The sequence below is a fragment of the Lagopus muta genome, chromosome 4 (genome assembly GCF_023343835.1).
Source record: "Lagopus muta isolate bLagMut1 chromosome 4, bLagMut1 primary, whole genome shotgun sequence".
Classification (NCBI taxonomy): domain Eukaryota; kingdom Metazoa; phylum Chordata; class Aves; order Galliformes; family Phasianidae; genus Lagopus; species Lagopus muta.
This window is the reverse complement of record NC_064436.1, coordinates 12,048,791-12,068,215: the sequence shown is the minus strand read 5'-3', so window position 1 is coordinate 12,068,215 and position 19,425 is coordinate 12,048,791. Positions and strand designations below refer to the sequence as shown.

The following is a 19,425-nucleotide window of genomic DNA, read 5'->3' as shown; positions in this document are numbered from 1 at the left end:
CACCTTCGCGCTCCCATCAGCTGCGTGCCAGAGATGTTCTGGGGTTCACAGGAGCCTTGGCCAGACCCCCTGCCCCTGCTCTAGCGGTGGGATGCCCTCGTGCTGGTGGAGCCAGCTGCAGAGACATCCAAATCTTTGCCAGGTGAGGTTTCTCGTGGCAGCACACACAAGTACTTCTGAGCAGCAGAAGTTCGCAGGGAGGTTCCTCCCGAGGTTCCCAGGCTACAGTTTCCCCCTTCCCGTCCTGCCCACGCTGCCTCCTGTGCCCTTCCCCACGCACTCACACGCAGTGGGAATGTCACCCCCAGGGCTGCAGCCACCCACGTTTGGGAGTGGGTGCGGGTTTGGGCCCGTGTCGGCGCTGGCCCCACACTTACCTCCCTGCCGCCTGCTGCTGCTGTGTCCCCAGCCTGCCGGCAATGCATCCCATCAGGGAAGGTCTTTCTTTACTTTCTCCTCTAATGGGAATCGCAGCAGCTGTTACTGCTAGCACCCGCTGACCACGGGAATGCGCTGGCAGTGCCCAAATTCAGCCGTAATCACATTAGTTTTCGTCTTCACATCCCAGTCACCTCTTTTTTTTTTTTTTTTTAAATTCATTTAAATTGCCATGCTTTGGCAATGAAAACAAAGCAAATAGCAAAGGAGGACAGGGGGTGGCAGAAAGCAAAATGGGCTTTGATGTGCATGAGTCATGTACAGGTTTTCGTAAACAACCCATCTACATGCCAGCACAAAATTGACATAGCCATAAAAACGCTGCTAATGCCCATTGTCACCTTGCCTGTAATGGGCTTTGCTGTACTTCAGGAGGTTGCATGGCAGGTTCTGGCAAAGCGGTTCCAGCTGTAGCAGCATCCCTCAGCAGGACCTCGGACACTCCTGGCCCCTGCCTGAGCTATTGGAGCTGGTCCTGGCCCCTGTCCCTTCAGGCTGTTCTGGTGGCCCAGACCCTAGGCCAGCCCTGGCCACCAGCACCAGGCCAGTGGGTCAGGGCTCTTGCTGGAGCTGGAGCTGCCTCAGGGCTGAGGCTAGGCCTTCTAGCAGTGAATGCACCCAGCTCCATCACTTATGGATAGGAGGGGTGATGGTGGAAGGCTTGGTGCCTTCAAGTCCTTCTCTGCTGACAAACGTGTCTGGAGGTGGAATGAGTTCTTGCTGGTGCTGTGGCCTCTGCAGGACACTGCAACACTCTGCTCTGGAGGAGACTGGTGCATGCTTTGGTGAAGTTAAAACATCTGTTTAACTGTTCTGAAAGTGTGGAAACTGGTGGTACTGGGCTGTTAGCAGACTGCTCTCCTCTGTATCCGAAAAAGGCCTTACATTCACTGGATTGCAGTATATGACACAAGGCTTTCGGTTTTCCTTCTTTCTGTCAGTGGAAGAAGTGAGTTTTAGGTGTAATAGTTCAAAGAATGAGAGAAAGACTTTGTATTAGTGCTTCTATTTCAGTTTGCAATCGCCCATGTTTACATGTGTTTAGAAAGAGTATATTTAAGTCATTTTATTTTAGTACCTAATCCTTTCTTGAAATGAGCCAGTCTCTTTCGCGTGTTCCTCACCCGCATGTTCTCTTCTTAAACAATTCCTCTCCTGTAATTCTAGATCCAGACCTCTGCCAATCCAGAGGGAAACATCTAAACCCACCAAATGCATTGGAGCCATTCTGACATGGAGTGACAAGACTCAAAAGCAGCACTGCAGGTAAATGTGCGTCTTCGAGTTATAGTGTGGTATTGAAGCATCACGCAGCCTTCTTCAGCTGCTGCTGTGCCTTAGGCACGCACTTCATTGTGCACCTCCAGCAAGCCCCAGGGCTCACATGGCTTTCAGAAGCACCATGGGGTTGCAGGCTGCAGGCCTGCAGGTAGCCCTGCTCAGCTCAGTAGCAAGTCAGAGAACTGCATGGACTAGGCAGGAGGTATTCAGGACTTATTTCAGTGAGGCTGAAATACAGCCTCACACTGAGTTCATCCTTGCTGTCTGCACTCAAGCAGAGAACTCAAGGGCTTCACAGGCAGTCAAAGCAAATGTCAGCATTGCTTCCTGCTTAGAGATGGAAAAATCCCATCATAGTCACCACCACGACATGAGCACCTACCAGCAGCCCCCAGCTGCAAGTTCTAACGCCAATTGACAGGCATTTGCTCCCAGTAAGAAATACAGTCCTCCCCGTAGCCTTTGGTTGCATCACCCAACAGGACAGCATTGCCTCAGTCTTTTCTGGCCAGAGCTGTGACCTGGAGTCGTTTTTGCTCAGCCATGCTCTGCACATGTCTCTCATGACGGGGCCCAGACACAGACAATTGGCACTGCTGTCACTGGAGAGAGTGTGGGCTTTTTCCTGTCATAAATTTCTTTGTTGTTAGGAAGCTGACACGGAGAAGGGGATGTATGGCAACTTACTCCCTGATCATTGTTTTCTCAGTGACAGTTCTGTCGCAGATTTCTAGAAAAGAAAAATCCTCTGTTGGGTAGAATGAACAACAGTGCTTACGAACTTGCATCTCAGGGTTGACCTGTGCACATGTGTGGCTCTGTGTTTGGGGAGATCGGGGAAAAGGGGATACTTCTCTGACATGTAGTTGGAAGGAGGGTCAGTAGAAGTACTAGCAGGACCTCCTGCTTCTCCCTAGTCAGCTGTTTTTGCTATTCCTCTGTCAAACTTAGTGAGGTTTGGTGGTGCGTTCAGGTGTTGTTGGGAATGAACTAGTATAACACAAGTACAGGATACAGCTTGGCCTCCTGTGTGTCCTTGTTCTGCTTACCCTTGCCCCAGCACTTTATTTGGTAACTACTTGAGGGTGCATGGGGTGTAGATGGGGATGAGGAGAAGGGTGATTCGGGGTTTTTTCTGGCTCCCGGTAAGAAAGGCCTGACAGCAAATGGGTAGCTGCTTTAGGCAGAAAAAGAAGAGGGATACAGACAGTGAGTAAATAGCATCTCCCTTCAGATGCTGTGAACAACGTGTTCAGATAGCATTAGAGCCTGGATGGATTTTTCCCACGTTCTGCTGCACAAAGCAGATCTGACCCTGCCTGAGGAGAGAAGCTCTCTCTTTTGGCCACTTGAACTATTGTGCGATTTCCTTACAAGAAAACATCTCTGCTCCTGGAGGCTGCTCTCATAAGAGCACCTTGCCGTGCTGCACAATGAGGGCAAGGCCAGGCAGGTGGTGCAGGCAGCAGGAGCTGCCCGTGGGCTCCTGTTACACAGAACCGGCTCTGGTGATCCCACAGCAAGCAGCCTCTGCCGTCCTTTAGAGCTGCGCCCCAGGCAGCCGCTTGGCACCACTGAACCCTGTGTGCAGCAGCCCCTCGGTGAGATTGGTACCTCTCAGGGAGAGCTGGCTGCTGTGCCCCTTCTCTGCTTTGGAGAAGGTTGGCACAGGAACCTTAGACTCACAGCACTGGTTCTACTGTTTGTTTGCTTTCAAAAATGACAATGAGCTGGAGCTGGCTGCAGGCGTGGGTTGGCATATTAAAGCTCAGGCGTTGGTACCATCAGTCAAATGCTCTAAGGAGTCGCTTTGCAAACACTTCCACACATTCTTGATTCCCATGAACAGTGCAGCTGAAACCTACAGCAGCATTGTTTAATCCCCGCTTAAGGGCGTGAACCTTGTGATCTAATGGGCAAGTAGTGCCCAGAAGGATTCTGGGTGGCTGTTTTGTTACTGAAATGATGTGAAAAAGATGGTCATAGCTCAAATAAATAACGTTCAGAATGCTTTGGCATTAGATTTCCTTTGAAATGAGAAGTCAGAAGAAAAATTGCAAGCCTGCCATACCTAGCCCATCCACCTTTAAAGGAATCCTCTCCCAGCATCCCCTGCTCGCTTTATATGGGGGCACTGCAGGGTACCGGGGGCCTTAGTGTTAGCCTTGTCTCTGGCTGTTCCATCGTTGATGGTGAGTATATGGCTCCTTCTTCCTGTCATGCTTTCTTTTGCTCCCATGGAGCATGAGGCCTTGCTACATCTGGTCAGGATGCTGTGCAAGGGGATGTGGTGTAGTACTGCATTTCAAGTGGGATTCTTATGAGACACTTTGGAGTTTCTGCTCTGCCTGGGAACTGAGAGTGCGGAAAGGGGCAGAGACTGGATGGCCGTAGTTTCTTGAAGTGATCTCTTCACATTAAGACAGTATGCATATACACAAATTCATCTTTGTCCCTGGAAATTCAATTCATTTGTTGGTTAATTTTTATTGTTTAATTGCGGATGCATTCTTCTAAAGAAGTGGTTGCTGTTATGGACTGGCATTTGTAAGCTGCTTAAGGGAAACTTTACTTTCAGTCCTGACCTAGATGTGCTTGATCTACAGGTAAAAGCACAGCTGTTGGGCAGAGAGCATTAGGACATGGTAGAAGAAATAAATGGAGGACACAAGGGTTAGTATCTGATACTGTCTTTGTGTGAAGATGCATTGTAAGAGAAAGAAAAATGTATGGTATTGCCATCGGTAGCCATTCTCCCCATGAGATAAGGAGGTAAATTTGGTTGAGTGATTTCTAAGCATCAGGAGTTTGTGAAATACACACTTTGATGTTCATACGCATTGGTGATGGGATAGAGTGCGTTCAACTTTGAATAGCATTCCATACACTGCTCTGAAAGTGGGCTATCTGATTTATTCCTGATTGGTATGTCACACACAACACAGTAAGTTAAAACAGCTACTAAAAGATAAGTAAATCCAAGGTGGATGTTGTATCAAACTCAGATAACATCCAAATGTTGGAATGCCTATTGAAGTAAGGCTTAAAAGTTGAATTGACTTGAACATGAGGGCTGAAGTCTGCATTAAGAGCAAAAGTCTTACAAAGTGTACGTGAAGGTCAGTGATTGTGGGAATTAAACATGTAATTTTAGTTACTTTTGAAACTTGAATACAGATTGCAACAGCTCTTCTTTAATGCAAATTTTCTTACCTACCTTGCATAGCAAATAGTGACCTCGTGATCTGGAATACATTAACAAAAATCTCAGCATTTTAAACCAAACAATATTTTCCAAGTTCGTGTTTAATATGTGATTAGACCATGCTCTGATTTTTGAAGTAGCAGATCCCAACTGGAAGTTGTTCCATAACTAGCCTTGTAGAAACAGAGATGCAGTTAGAAAGTTAGAAATGCAATCTCTCGAGGACAAAGCAAAGGCTGTGCTGAATTTGTTGTTACAGGTGGGTAGGTGCAGGAGGAAGAGAAATGAAAAATAAACATTAAAAAAAAAAAAAGTCCCTGACTGGAAGAACGCAGTAACCTGCCAGCTGTATCTAAATGACAAAGTAAATGAGAAACTGCACACTTTACTTGGAGCCACAGCTTTCTTTTTTAAGAAGTCCCTTACAAAAGAGCACGATGGTGATTTGTACTTGCATTCTGGACCCTTTTCAAGCCCTTGTCAAAGAATGATAAATTACTGAAGGATATTATAAAGTAACATCTCTATTTATGTGTTCTTTAGTGGCTTCTGAAGTGTTTAATGTTAAAGGTTAACTATTAATTGCAAAATAATTTGGAATTATTCCCTAATCATTTTTCACCAAAAAAAAAGCAATCCACATTCTCTCCCATGGATAATTGAAAAGTTGCTGTTCCCTACTTGCACTGGAGCTACTGGTACTTGAGAATAAGTGCTGTCTTGTTTATCCACCCACAACTAGAAGCATTTCATTTCCTTTATTCAAGGCACTATTGATGGCTCAAAGAATAAAGCAGAGCTTCAAAAAACTCGTTTAAAAACAAAAAAACCTGAACAGCGTTATCACAAACTTTATCCTTGTCTTGAGGAACAAGAAAACATCCTGAAAAATCTGTGTGTTATGTGCAGTAACGTCAGACTACCTGAACAGTCATGGTTTATTTCTTGGCTGACTGCAAATAAAATGAGAAGCTATTTTATAAACTGATGCAAGTATCCATCTAAAACTGAGCTGGCTTTACTCACTGCTCTTTGATTAACTGGGAGCGTTGCTGCAGAATGTAAACAAGTTCCAACTTCACTGCCTACAAGAGATTTCCCTTCCTCTCACACAAACCCCCACACTTTGAACTCAACATTTTTTTTTTTTCACTTTTCTGGCTAAAAAGGAACAAATACGGATGGTACCAGGCTGGGGGTAAGCAGATAGGGGAACAGGAGTGAGCAGTTTGAGGAGGATACACGTTTATTAAAGCTTTTGGACTTCGCTCTGTTTTAAAGAGTAGCTTTAGATATGAGTTAAAATGGTTTTTTATTGAAGAAATCCTTTGTGTGTGGTAAAGCAATGTAGAAACAAAGGTACTGCAAGCAGGGGTGGGGAACTGAGATAGGAGCTGATGCGGCTGCAGGTTGTGCTGGGGCACCAGCAGAGAGCTTTTCACTGGTGACTGACTTCCACAGCGGGGCAGTGCTGCCCCTCAGGGCTTTTCTTCCATTTCATTCCCCACCCCTCACTGTTGAAGTGTCACTGTTCCATCCCTTCATTGCAGTCCCACCGTTCAAGACGTTTTGGGTAATTTAACAGGCAGCAGCTGACTTTTCTACCCAGTGACTCTTACTGCAGTTTGGTATTTGAAACTAACTGTGTTTTCTGACAGGGCCAGGTCACTGTCACCAAATGCTTCTCCCTTCCCAGCATTACTTAAACCCCTCTTTTGCCATGACTACACAGCTGCAACATGCAGTTCTTCTACACCTGCTTACCTACCGATTAGTTTTGCTGTGACTGTTAGTGTAACCAAACGAGCTGGTGCTTTGAATTAGTCTTGTGACATTCTTGCATGCTTCATTTTTATTTCTGTGCAGCAGAACAAAACAATATTTTCAAACAAAAATATTCAGGAAGCTTACATTGTTTTACATTTATTTTAAAAAAAATAAGCACTTGAATATGTCACCTGTGAATGATAAACTACAAATGAAATAGGTTTCATCCATTTGGAGAGAGTCACAAATACAGAAGAGCCTCCTTCTGGCATCTTCACATCCTTCTTTTCTGTGTGCTTATGTACAATACTGTGAAAAGAAGAAAGCAGTACAGTTAAGAAAGTTTCAGTAAGTAATGTGCAAAGCCTGTTTATTTACAACTTATTACTTCCACGGCTTTTAAAAATAAGTGTCATTAATCCCTTTCAGCGTGAGCAAAGTCAAAAACGTTTCAGTCCAGGCTCCAAGAAATGCTATCAGATTTAGATGTTACGTACTAACTTGGTTCAGTATTACATCCATAGTCAAACAGTATGCTCCAGGTGATGCACACTGCACCGATGGAGAATAAACCTAGCTACCCTGCAGCATTAACAAGGAGAGCATGATTTCCCTTTTAAGCAGTGAAATTAAGGGTGTTGGACATCCACATTATGATTTGTCAACAAAGGCTGGAAATCCCAAGCACTCCCCACAACGCTAACAAGCACCTAGGAATCAGCACACACCTTTCACCTACTTGGCTGCTGCTAGCAGAACATCACGTCATGCAGTGCTTCCCATGCACTTTGTAGGAACGCTTTTGCCTTGGAGTGGAACTGTGCAGACTGTGTTTTGAGTGCCCCTATTTTGAAATTACATCATGCTCCTAGATGTGGAATGTCTTAAGTTCTTCGCTTAGCCTGTACTTCGTTCTCATGCCTCTCATCCATTTCTTTTTAACTTTTGTAACAAATCCTAATTCCCAGAATTGACAGCCTGGCTGCAAGGTGCACCTTACCGGACCAAGCTAAACTTTTCAGAAAAAACAACAAGTTGAACTCATTCGAGGATTGTTTCTCTCCAAAACAAAACATGACTGCGTAACATGGGGTTCAGGTCTTGTTTCTTTTTGTTCCCTCTTTCCTAGTAACTTTGTCAAACTCTGCTTCATTGACCTTCTCTACAAGCCTCTTCACATCTGACTTGTGAACCTTTTCCATGTTTAGATATTCTTCTCCCTGGCATGTCCCACTGTTTTAACCTAACTTAACTGATACCGCAGCAGCATTTCAGGAGCCTGGGATATTCATCAGCCTATGGATAAAAGCAAGTCTCTCTTGTGCTGGGGAAGGATGCTAATTGTCTTTAAAGTGTGCTACAATCCACCTGCTGCACTGGGATGTTCCAAGGCTCAATAGTGAAGCACAAGTGATAGTAGAATCTTTAGTAAAAAGTAACCTCCCTTACTAATGAACAGCATTCATCCAGGTCTGAGGAAAAGCACAGGCACTGAAAAGATGTGTTGTAAAAAGTAAACACAGCACAGGAAGGAGGAGTTACCATTATTTCCTCGGATAAACGCATCCCCATACTTGTTCTTTAATTGTCCATTTACATATTCTTCTGTCTGTTCCAGAGCTATGTTCATATACCCATCCAGGCAAGCCAGGACACCTGAAGAGAGTGACAGTTTAAAAGTGAATCAACTTCGGCTTATCTTTGAATTAAACAGAAAGGCTTTGCATTTGAACAGTGCAAGAAAAACAATTGTCTTCAGAACAAAGAAAACTCCCAAGTGTGGTCAGGTGAGTCAGTCGGCGGCCCAGAGAGCACTAAAAGAATTAAACTGAGAGTAGGGAACCTCAGGTTCTACGTATGACTGGATGGGGAGAACTCACTGAGACGTGACTTCTGAAAGATGACGTCTTCCATTCTGAGAGTTCAGTTGTTCCTTCCTGCTTTTGCTTTATGCCCCGCTCCTGAGAAAAACCTGTGACATAAAGTGTAACTGGGCAACCCAAGAACAAGGCTACAAGTTGAATTTTGACCAAAGCTCATCAAGGATATGTGAGAAATAACCCCTCTGATACAGGACACCGTACACCTTTTTCTGTTGTTTTGGTTATTTTTTTTCATTCTTATGGACTCAGAGTAACATGGGCTGCCAGTACGATTTTTGTGTAAATAAAATTCTGCATCGTCTTCAACAGGGAAAGAGTTTTCAAATGACACTGAAATCTTCAGCCAAATTTTTTCCAACTAATGAGCAAACAGAACACGTGCGTAGTGAACTAAATGTGGGGATTAATGGACGTAAGGAACTGCTCAGAAGATGCGATGTGTTTTGCCAATTGTGTATATAAAACAATCTCTAACAAGCTGCTCATCTCCATCTTGCCTGTGTTTTCCTGACTTCTTCCTTGGACACAGACACCGCTACTAAAAATACAACTACTAAAATGAAAAACAATCTAATTTACAATCTAATTGGCATTAAAACTGAAGAAATGCATTGCATTGGCTGCATTTGAGGAGGGGGAGAACTCCAGTCTGAGAATCTTCCTCTAGGGTATGTTCTCATTTTCCAGAAGTATTACTGTAATATCTTCCACTAAATAATGAGGAATTTAAGTTTTCTTGCCAACTTGTAATGGCTGGAGGATTGTTATTTTCCTCTATGTGTTTTTCATCCCCCTGTTTCCACATAAATGGGGAAAATCTGACTGGTAAAGAAGTGTTTTAAATGCACCAGAACTTCCAAACCAAGTAAGTGACAACATTTTCTTTCCAGTAAGGCTGAGTGCTTCAAGATGGATAGAAAACAAATGTCTGTCCAAAACAAAAAGTGGGCTGAGGGTTTTTTGTAAGCTATCATTCAACTGCCTGGGGTGCATTTTCACTTGTGGAAACAAGTCTTCCTTTTCTTTGTATTTACACTCAGGACACTAGTAGCATTACGCGCTGTTGCTGCCCACCCTGGCTCATATTTTACCTGTTCTTTTCATCCATATGTAGCAATGTTGTATGTTCATATCCATCTGTGCAACTGATCACACGTGTGCTTTCCCAGGACTTCTTCCCTTAGATGCATACAGCACTTGGCAGTGAACCAAGATATCTTACAGCAGCACACCAACATGTGTACCAGGCAACTGCTGTGTGCACAGTGCCTGGGAGGGTGGAGGTGCAGCCATGAGATGAGCAGTGTAGCCTACAGGCAGAATCTAGATAGATCTGCAACAAAAGCCTGAGATGCTGGGTTTTCTGATGTTTGGTTTGTACAGATGATCAAATTTCTGTACAGAAAGGAAGTGTGTATTTCCCAAATGGAATCACTGTGGAAGTTTCTAGTTGCAGGACATTCATCAAGTGAGGGAAGAAAGGAGAACAGAAGGAAATAAAGAAAGGAAAAAAACTCCTGTACCACACTGGGCTGGTGTCAGAACGCCAGGATTCCTTGTCAAAGGACAAACAAGCACTAAGATGAGCCAGCTGAATTAAACTTATCTGAAGTAGCAATCTCTGGCATGATTGGAATGCTTAAATCATTCCAGAGTAAAGCACCCAGTTTGTGCTCATAGGAGATGCGTGATAAGAGCATCCAAACTTAACTAAAAGAAAAAACTGTATAGGCTGATACTCTTACCCTAAATGGAGTAGAAGGACATCTCACTGAACAGACAAGTTTCATTTATTGCTCCAAAAACACCCTATAATCCTGCATACAGTGCATGAAGATAAACAGATCAGTTCCACAATAAAACTGATGGTCTGTGTTCAGAACTAGACAAAAACAAACAAACAAATAAACAACCCAACGCTGGGCATAGAGGAGCAAAAACCACACAGAGCTTTCTCCTGTATCCCTATGAATCTTGATCCAACACAAGGCTAGGCAGTTGTTTAACCAAGAACACAAACCACTGTTTCATCCCTCTTGTAAGAGTAGGCTTATTGCTGGCAGCACAGGTCATTGTCTGAAGCTGTACCAGACTGAGGTCTGTGCCAGGAGTTGGAAAATAGGAAGGAGACAAAAAGGAACAGCTTTAAATGAGGTGTTCTATCGGTGCACTGAAAAGGGGACTGCCTGGCTGTTTTGGGAGGCGTGATCCAAGCCTGGCTTTACAAACCTCCAGTAAGAAAACTAAGCCTCCACTCTAATCACTGTGACTAGAGATAGCAGTGGTCTCGGTAACCTTAATCTCTACATCTGTTAGCTCTTCTTCATCAGCCTCTCCAGTTGTTTTGGTTTTTCCTTAGTGTCACCATTTTCAGGTTTATATTCACATACTCCAAGCTGCCAGATCACACTATTTTGCTTTTTAAGAGCACTGCGTCTGTGCCAGCCTCTCCAAACAATGAAATCACAGACATGTGGAGATCTTACCTCGGTAATCGACACCGGAATTCAATTTTACAACAACTGGCCTTCCAATGATCTGTTTCAGGAAGTCACTAGGAGTCTGTTTTCGTAGACTCATCTTGGTTTTTCTTGGTAAGCTGGGAAGAGATATGAAATTAGACATTTGGATAAGGAAATGCCCCACCTGGAGGCATTCAAGGCCAGGCTGGATGGGGCTGCGAGCAGCCTGGCCTAGAGGGAGATGTCCCTGCCTACGGCAGGGGTTGGAACTACGTGGTCTTATAGGTCCCTTGCAACCCAAACCATTCTGTGATTTTATAACACGCAAACACGGACTTTCAAACACTCAGTACAGACAGGGCCCCGGTTAAGGCATGAGAAAATCTGAATGGGATGAAAACAAACCCTTATGGGTAAACGCGGGACAAGACTCAGCGCTCAGCATTGCACTCGTAACGCTCCGCGCTCCAAAGCGGCACAAAACCTGTCCCTACGGCCCCGTCCCAAGCAGGCGCCCCGGTGCCCACGCGGCGGTCAGCTCCCGCCGGGCAGAAGCGGTGCCCGGTGCGGACAAGCGATCGACCCCAGCTCCCGCTGCACCACGCCCCCCACCCGGTGCATCGCCCGGCCCGCTCCCGGCGGCTCGGGGCCCCATCGCTGCCCGGCCGACACCCGCCACCGCTCGCACTCACCCGCCGCTACGCGCGCCCGGCCCCGCGCAGGCGGCCAATCAGCGACGGCCGCTACGGCGCGGCGGCAGGGACACGGCGCGCAGGGCGCGCTCGTTAAAGCGCAGCGGGTTCCGGTCGCCCCGAGCTGCGCCGCTTCCGCGCTTCGGGGAGGAGCCGCCGTGCGCGGGTAGCGGGCTGGGGTCATGTGCTCCGAAAGGACGGGGCCTCGGCGTTCTGCGTCCGCACCCTGCTGCGGCCTGCCGTCTGGAAAACGCTTATTTGTGTTGGTTTTGAACTTGTCTTTTAGGGACGTAGTATCTTGACGAGCGTCGATAATCTGTGAAGTCTTCTGGACTGGATGTATTTTTCTTTCTGTATTTCCATGATCGGTTTTGTACCTTGGTATAATGATTCGTCTTTGTAACGGGGGGAAAATGCACAGCGCATGGGTTCGTGTTTGCTCTTCCATGCCGAGGTGTTTACCTTCCCAAACACTATTTCAGTGGCACTTTTTTCCCCAAGAGCTGAACGTCGAAGGCTTTAAAGGCTGCATGGCCAGGGAAGCCTGGTCGCAGCATGCAGAGCAGTGGGCAGCTGAGGCGGTTCTTGCAGGGAGCAGCACAGAGCAGCACGTGGTGCCTGTCCTGGCTGTGTCTCAGTTTGCTGCTGTTGGTCTCTTGGTTCATTGATGCCAGTCAGCAAAATCCTTCTAATTTCCTTTTTAATGCTAAGCTTACGAACGTGTGTATTCTGAAAGACAGAAATAGAGATGGACAACAGTTCTGTATCCTTAGCTCGCCTCTTCTATGGTTTGAGGCCGAGTTATGAACCCCCATCTTAGTAAATTTTTCCTGGTTTGCTATAAACCTTGAAGCAATTTTCTGTGCTGTTTGGAATAAGTTAGGATGCGTGCAATAGGACATACATTGATGAACACTCTGGTTTAGTGGGTTTTGCACCTGGAAAGAAAATTTCTCTCTTGCTCATTCAGAAAGATTATGTAATGTAGTCACAAGTGTAAATACACAGCCTAAAGAATGTGTTATTTCCTGTGTCACTGAATCCCAGTGCTCAGGTAAGTGGTTGTCAAAGGAACTGTGTAATCCATTCGGTAGACTCCTTGCAGGTTTCAAAGCTTCGGGTATGAAAAAATGAGACACACTGTTTAATGATGATTCTTTTTTGATTCAATCATTTAGGTGATATAGGATTTTGGTCTAAAACTTTGCATGCATTGCTGTCACTGCATTCTTTAAAATATGGTGTTGTTTTATTGTTCCATGAAGCAGAATTTTTCCAGCTGTACCTGTGCATTTTCCAGTGTACAACTCATTGAAATCAGGGAGATTCTGCTCGTGTATTTTAATCAAGATGAACTTGAAAGGTGAACGTTGTAAGTGGTAGAAATTATTTATAATTTGGTAATAAAAGTTTATGTCTAACACTTCCAAATTTCATACATCTGCTATGTGCTGGCCTTGAGATATAGAACAGTTGTGATTGCCTTTACATTTGGCCTCAGATGAAAGGTCATAAATTACAATGGTAGTTTTCAGTCCTCCCCAGCTCACATAATTTCCATAATAGCTTCTTCACCTCAAACATAAATGGTAACAAAGTTCTAACGACAAGAGTTGCCTTGGCCTTTGCCAGCTGAACTTAATGATGGAAGTCGGTAGCTCGTGTACTAAGTCTTAAATATGAAGCATCTCAGAATCTTTGTTCAGAGGACCTCATTACAATTTGCAGTTAACTTTAAGAAACGGAGATGAGATTTGACAGTCTTTTTTTTTTTTAATTTAATACACTAAAAATCTCTTCAAAGTTAGAAAGGTTTTTCTTTCCCAGCCACTCGAAATAAAGGCATTTCCATAAAGCGAGATGGCTGTGTAACCCAGAATGTGTTAAAAAAGACTCTTCAATTCCTCCAGCTCTTCTGAAAAGAATACTGTTTACATAAGGTAAATGCAGGAGAACATCAAGCCAGATGACAAAGGAATGTCTATGGAAAGACTTTGAATTCAGCCTAAGTAATCCCTGGCCACAATCAATGGATGGAAAAGGATTTATCCAGCAGTCCTCACCAGAAAATTGTGTCGTGGAGGCTGAGCCTTATTTGGGCCAAAATCATAGCATACCTCATAATTTTAACAATAACTTTGGTGGCTACTTGGATTAGAAAGCAAAAAAGCATCTGAAAAATGTGCAATAAACTAAAGGGCTTGAGTACTAGTTCCAAATGCAAGGGAGCTTCTTTTTCAGAGCCTCTGAGAGCATGGGGCAGAAGTTAACCTCCATGAAACAATGTCAAAGCAGAGAAGCTTTGCAATGCAGGATTAACACTGTTAAGTGCATGCTTTCCTGAATTAAACACTGTATGACATTCTCGGAGTCTGAGAGAAGCAAGGGGAAATTCTGCTCCCTCTGAAGGCAGTGGTTTCTCAGTACTCAGGACCTCACAAAAAAAATCTTTGAAATACACTGGAAATTTCAAAATGAATCCATGTTGTCATGGCTTGTTTGTAGAAACTGAAGTTTCAGCAGCATATCCTGGCTGCTGAAAAATCCCTTTGTCCACTGGCCTGATCCAAAACTCCTGCAGTGGGTTCTAGTTCAGATCCTTTCCACACTCCTTGCTTTCTCCAAAGCTATCCCACAGGATCCTCACAGAAGAGCAGAATACATCGATACCGTGTGCTGCTCATCATCATGATATGAAAGCTATTTCAACCCAAGTGGCATGTCTGCTTTTAAGTCCTGAAATAACTCCTCTGCCTAAAGAATGGGGCTTGGCTTTCCTCTCATTGCTGTGGATGCCCAGGCTGTTGTCTGACAGCAAGCTCATGGGTCAGATTTGCTCTTGGCCCTGTTAAGAAGCTGCACGCAAAGATAAATTGGTGCCAGATTGCACAAATATAACTTGGTGCCAGATTTGAGGCGGAGGACCACTGAAGCTGACCTTACTACACTGCACTTCCTGGCAGGCCACTCTCTTGAAGTTGGCATGACATCCTTGCTCTTCATCCCTGTCTTATTCCTTCTGGAGCCATGTTCTTTGCCATAATTTGTGCTTCTTGGAAGTATTCTTCCGATATCCTGGGGGGAGTGAGAAATGGGGCATTAAAGAACTGGAGAATGCAGGAAAAGGCAACAGAAAAGAAACATAAGGACTGCTCACCCTTTCAGCAAACTTTCTGGTAAGCAGACAGCTGTTCACAGGTCTGTGGGTGCTGGGAATAACAATTCCTCCCAGAATTTCAGGTCTGCTGGAAAGAGAGGATCTCCAGAAGCTTTCAGAGCTCACCTCCGTCAGAGTACCTAACAGTGTTCTTGGCTTCCCCTAAGGGATGAGAATTTTCATGAGCCTTGAGAGGTTTTCAATTCTCTTTGCATGCATTTTGATGGGAGAATTCAAGCCTTTCAGCATGTGAATGATGCTGTATCTTTGCTCATACAATGAAAGATCAAAGTTTTGGGTTTTTTTTTCCTTAAATGGAGGCTTACATATCCAGCATTATTTCCAGGAACATCAGAACCGCAGATTCCCAGCTATATTCTCCATTAAAAAGTTAATGTATTTTAAAATTGGAACTTACTCAAAAAATATTGGTTCTGTGCTACACATTTAAGTCAAAGAGCCTAATAAAATTCTATTGTCTTCAGTTCCTTACTTTGTGCTCCCGCTCCAGGATGTTCATGTCATCCAATATGTATTAAGTGACACGATTACCTTTTGTCGCATGTTTTTGTCTCCAGCTTTCTATTTGGTTCAAGCACAGTTTAACAGATCACATGAAAACGATGCTCTCTGTTGCACTCAGTAAAGGCTAGAAGCTACACTTGCTTTTGTTGATTTGTTTCTTTGGGGGAGGGCAGTTAGCTAGGCTATATCCAAATTATGATCATAGTGGAGCCAATCTTCTACATTTAAGCTTTGTAAAATATTGACACTAAAGAAATACAAGTTGCCCCAAAACTCCCCAAAACTGCTTCTGACACCCACCTGAGATTATGAAGTAAACATGGGGCTGCTCTAATTGGTAGCCTGGTAAAGACCTCGTCTCAAAATTCAGTGTAGCAGGAAGACTGGCAAGTGTTCAGCTACCTTGCTGTGCCCCTGACCCTTTGTACCTGAGGATCCAGCTGATGCTCTAGGACACAAATGGTGAAGACTGAGTCTCTTTGGGGAGCTGTCTGGATCTGCCATTCCCTGACTTCTTCCAGCCTCCCAGTGCAATTTTTCCACTTATCTGAACCTTCTCAGGTATTTCATATAGAAAGAAAATATGTGTTGACCTCTCCTCAGAGAGATCCTTAAAGATTTTCAGTGGATTTTAGCAAGCGGTGGATTGTGGATCGAGCCCAAAATAAGTTGAGAGGTTTTTTTTTTATTTTGTTTTTCTGTCAATACAGAAAATATGAGATATAATCTTGAGCCCAGAAGTGCTACTTTATGGGAGGGGGCAGCTGGCACAATTTATTTAATTGTTGTAATAGTAGTAAATTGGGTTTTATTGACACAGACCACAACATTACATATTTAAAAAAATAAAAAAAGTGTAGGTAACTGAGTAATCTGAAGCATTTACCCTGCGGAGAAAAGGGAGGTTTGGTTTCAAGCTCTGGAGCTGTAAAGCTTTTGTTTTAGTTGCTTGTACAGTATGCAGAACTCATTAGATATTACTGAAATGCAAGAAGATTAATCAAATGTTAGAAAGTAAGTATACAAAGATTATTTGGTTTGTCAATGCGAGGAGTGTCTTACTGAATATTATCCAGACTGAAAGCCACGAGCGGAGCTACAAAGTTGGTGTTCAGTGCTGATACGCATTCCTCTTGTGAGAGCGCTGGAAAGAAGCAAAAATGATGGTGTCTGTTGTTCAGAGTGCCTGGCTTCACATGTGCCTCTGCCTGAGGCTTCCAAGGTGACCTTGGGTGAATCACTTACCTCCTCAGTGGCCACATTCGTTTAATTAACAGAAGCTTGATTAGATAGATGAGAGAAGCTATTTTTATTAGTATAAATACTTTTTGAAGTGGAGGGAAAATAGGGAAGAGATATAAAAAAAATCTGAAATATTTCTGGTTTCAATGATTTTAAAAATAAATATTTAGTCTACTGTTAATTCAGGAAACCAAACAATTAAGTATTTAAAATAATGGAGACTGTGGTATAATCACTCTGTTCTGTATCTTTATTAGCTGCAGAGCTGGAGAGCGCAATTTCTTTAGAAATAAAATGTGATTTAATATCAGTGTTAGGTTGCTCCTAGGGCATTTGTGAGCTGATATTTGCCAGTGCCCTTAATTCCTGACCACTGAGTACGAAGTCACCACTTCTATAACAAAATTAATGTAAAATTTTGTAAAACTTTGCAATGTAACAAGAACAAAAAGAAGTAAAAGCGAAAGGGAGGACTAGAAACTCACTACATATGCAAGATAAACAACTGTGTTCTGAGTACAACAAAGGCATATAGTTTCGTATTAAGTCAAAAGTTAATTTTTTAACTGAGTACTTCATGTAACTCTTGTCTTTTTAATGTTTATTTTCCTGTTCTGCATGCAGTACTGAAAATAAGGATGCTGTCTATAAATACGGATCTGCCAATGTGGTGCAACTGCTGAGGTAGCAAAAGCCTCAAAAACTATCTTCAGATCTGACTGCATGGTGTTCACATAGATGCAAGAAAATAGTCCTATGTATTTTATTCGTGACTATTTTGATAAAAAAGTATTGCTGGGAAAATTATATAAAAGCAATATGGAAGGTTACATGTTAAGTCTTCCAAATGTGTGATAACACTTATGAGTGTTACCCTTGAGGAGAGGTGGCTGATACAAGGAAATCAACACGCTCCTCTGTGGTGCATTTTTATCTCTCAGCAAAAACTGCCTTCTGTGATACTCCGCCAGTCCTAGGAACTGTAGGAAAATAGTTAGGATGAAAATAACACCCATGTTTTCCCACTTTCCTAATTGTAATGTAGATGGTAGTAGCATCAGGTCCCTGTAGCCATCCAGACCACCAGGTATTAACATTAGCACCCTGACTGCTGCCAGGGTTGGGAATGCAGGGAATGCTGAGAAACCACTCAGCGTAGGCATGGCTTGGAACTGTGGAGTTGAAAACGTTTGAAAAGTTCTTCTAAGGAGAGGAGATGATATGAAAGACTGATCAGTAGTCCTTGCAGGCTTTTGTGGCTGGGAAGGTGTTGGCAGTATTGCTCTAAAAAGGGTTATAAATCCTTATGACTTGGGTCATTAAAGAACTGTATCTCTCGCTATTTTGATTTGCTCTACATGAACTGAGGACCTCTACAAAGAGGAGGAAGAAAATCCCCTCTGCATTCAGGAGAAATTGGAGGGTGAAGAAGCAAACTGTGTTTTTGCTGTGTTCTTTGGTTTCTTGTTTCATTTCACTTCCAGCTCCACTGACTTGACACATGCTCTGGCTTCCTCCAACACACATGTGGAATACTCTGGTCTTGTCTCTTGAGACCAAGGCCCAAGCATGTCATCTCCTCAGCTACTAAATTCTTCTTATCTTATGTGTTCTCTTTCCTCAAGCAAATTTTTTTTTTTCTTCATGTTTTTCACCTGGACTGTTGTCTGCTCAGAACTGACACTGCCAATTGATTTCACATAATGCACACAGCACAGTCTAAATACATGTATGTGGGGTTCAGACATTAAAATCAATGCTTCCGACATGGAAGGTTTCACTGTCTATAAATAACTCCTGAGCCATTCATTTCAGCTCCCCAAATGGAGAATCAGCAACTGAGTATGTGAACTGGAAGATGAGATTTGAAAATGCGTATGCTATGCTCCCGTGTTTCCTCAGTTGGAGGTAATTCTAAATATTTCAGGAACAAGCAAATGGAGAATAGCAGTTGCGTAGTATTCTCCAAGAGATCAGAGTAGCTTTTTATATAGTAAGAAAATATCTGATAATTTGGTTCCATTAGTGAATAGTAAATGAAGAGTCACAATCTGTGTGAACAATTCAGGGATACGCCCGCAAACAATACAAACTGCCAGTTTGAAATAAGCAAGTTGAGTATTGGGCAGGCGAGTTTAGAGGTGTAGGGTCTCTTCTCACTTCTGTTGCTGAGCTTCTCTCAAAGACAAGTCATCTCACCTCTTTGTGACTCAGTTTCCCCTCTGTAAAACAAGAATGATATCTCTAAAGTGCTTTCAGATCAATGGATGAAAACGTTACCGAATGGCAAGCTATTAATAATATCCTAATGACACCAAGAGAGAAAATGATCAGCAACTACTTGTGTTTTTCTTTGCTGTTTGTGAGGTATTTCTCTGCTACGTATTTCTGAAGTTTAAATGTAACAGCGGGATGTTGTTACTTTCGTGCAGAACATACAGATCTTTTGGTGCTTATATGATATGAAGATGAAAAACAGGTTAGATTCCGATATGTAATTTCTCTCAAGGCTGGAGGGCCAAAGTCAAAGGGAAAATCTAATGATTTACTGCATGAGCAAGTGCACAGCCCATGCATTAATAAATTCTGCAGGAATTTACTCGTGCCAGTTTTTGAGCTTGAAATTCTTGAGGATTTGAAATAGAAAGGATTCCTTTTTAAAATTGCCCTATGTTTAATAATCCATGTTTAAGAAATGGTATATTTATTTTTAAAGCAACCTTATTACTCCCAGACTATTTTTTCCTTCTGACTGTAAAGCAGAGTGCTTATC

General features: G+C 43.4%; 2 protein-coding genes across 3 annotated transcripts in view; one reads left to right on the top strand and one right to left on the bottom strand.

The window, feature by feature from the left end:
* Positions 1 to 19,425, top strand: part of ZNF827 (zinc finger protein 827) — a 184,227-nt gene that overhangs the window by 15,593 nt on the left and 149,209 nt on the right. Inside the window, exon 2 of the mRNA XM_048942613.1 lies at positions 1,606 to 1,704. The gene's annotated coding sequence lies outside the window, so the exon portion shown is untranslated. The remainder of the gene's footprint in view (positions 1 to 1,605; positions 1,705 to 19,425) is intronic.
* LSM6 (LSM6 homolog, U6 small nuclear RNA and mRNA degradation associated) lies at positions 4,743 to 11,861 on the bottom strand. 2 transcript variants are annotated; one of them, XM_048942665.1, is made up of 4 exons: positions 11,649 to 11,725; positions 11,061 to 11,173; positions 8,234 to 8,347; positions 4,743 to 7,000 (listed from the first exon to the last, which is right to left on the bottom strand). In XM_048942665.1, exons 2-4 carry the CDS (start codon positions 11,152 to 11,154, stop codon positions 6,966 to 6,968), a joined length of 243 nt encoding a protein of 80 aa, XP_048798622.1. In that variant the 5' UTR covers positions 11,155 to 11,173; positions 11,649 to 11,725; the 3' UTR covers positions 4,743 to 6,965. The 2 variants fall into 2 exon arrangements, with proteins under 2 accessions (XP_048798622.1, XP_048798621.1); XM_048942664.1 differs by lacking the exon at positions 11,649 to 11,725 and adding an exon at positions 11,729 to 11,861 and having other exon boundaries at positions 4,752 to 7,000.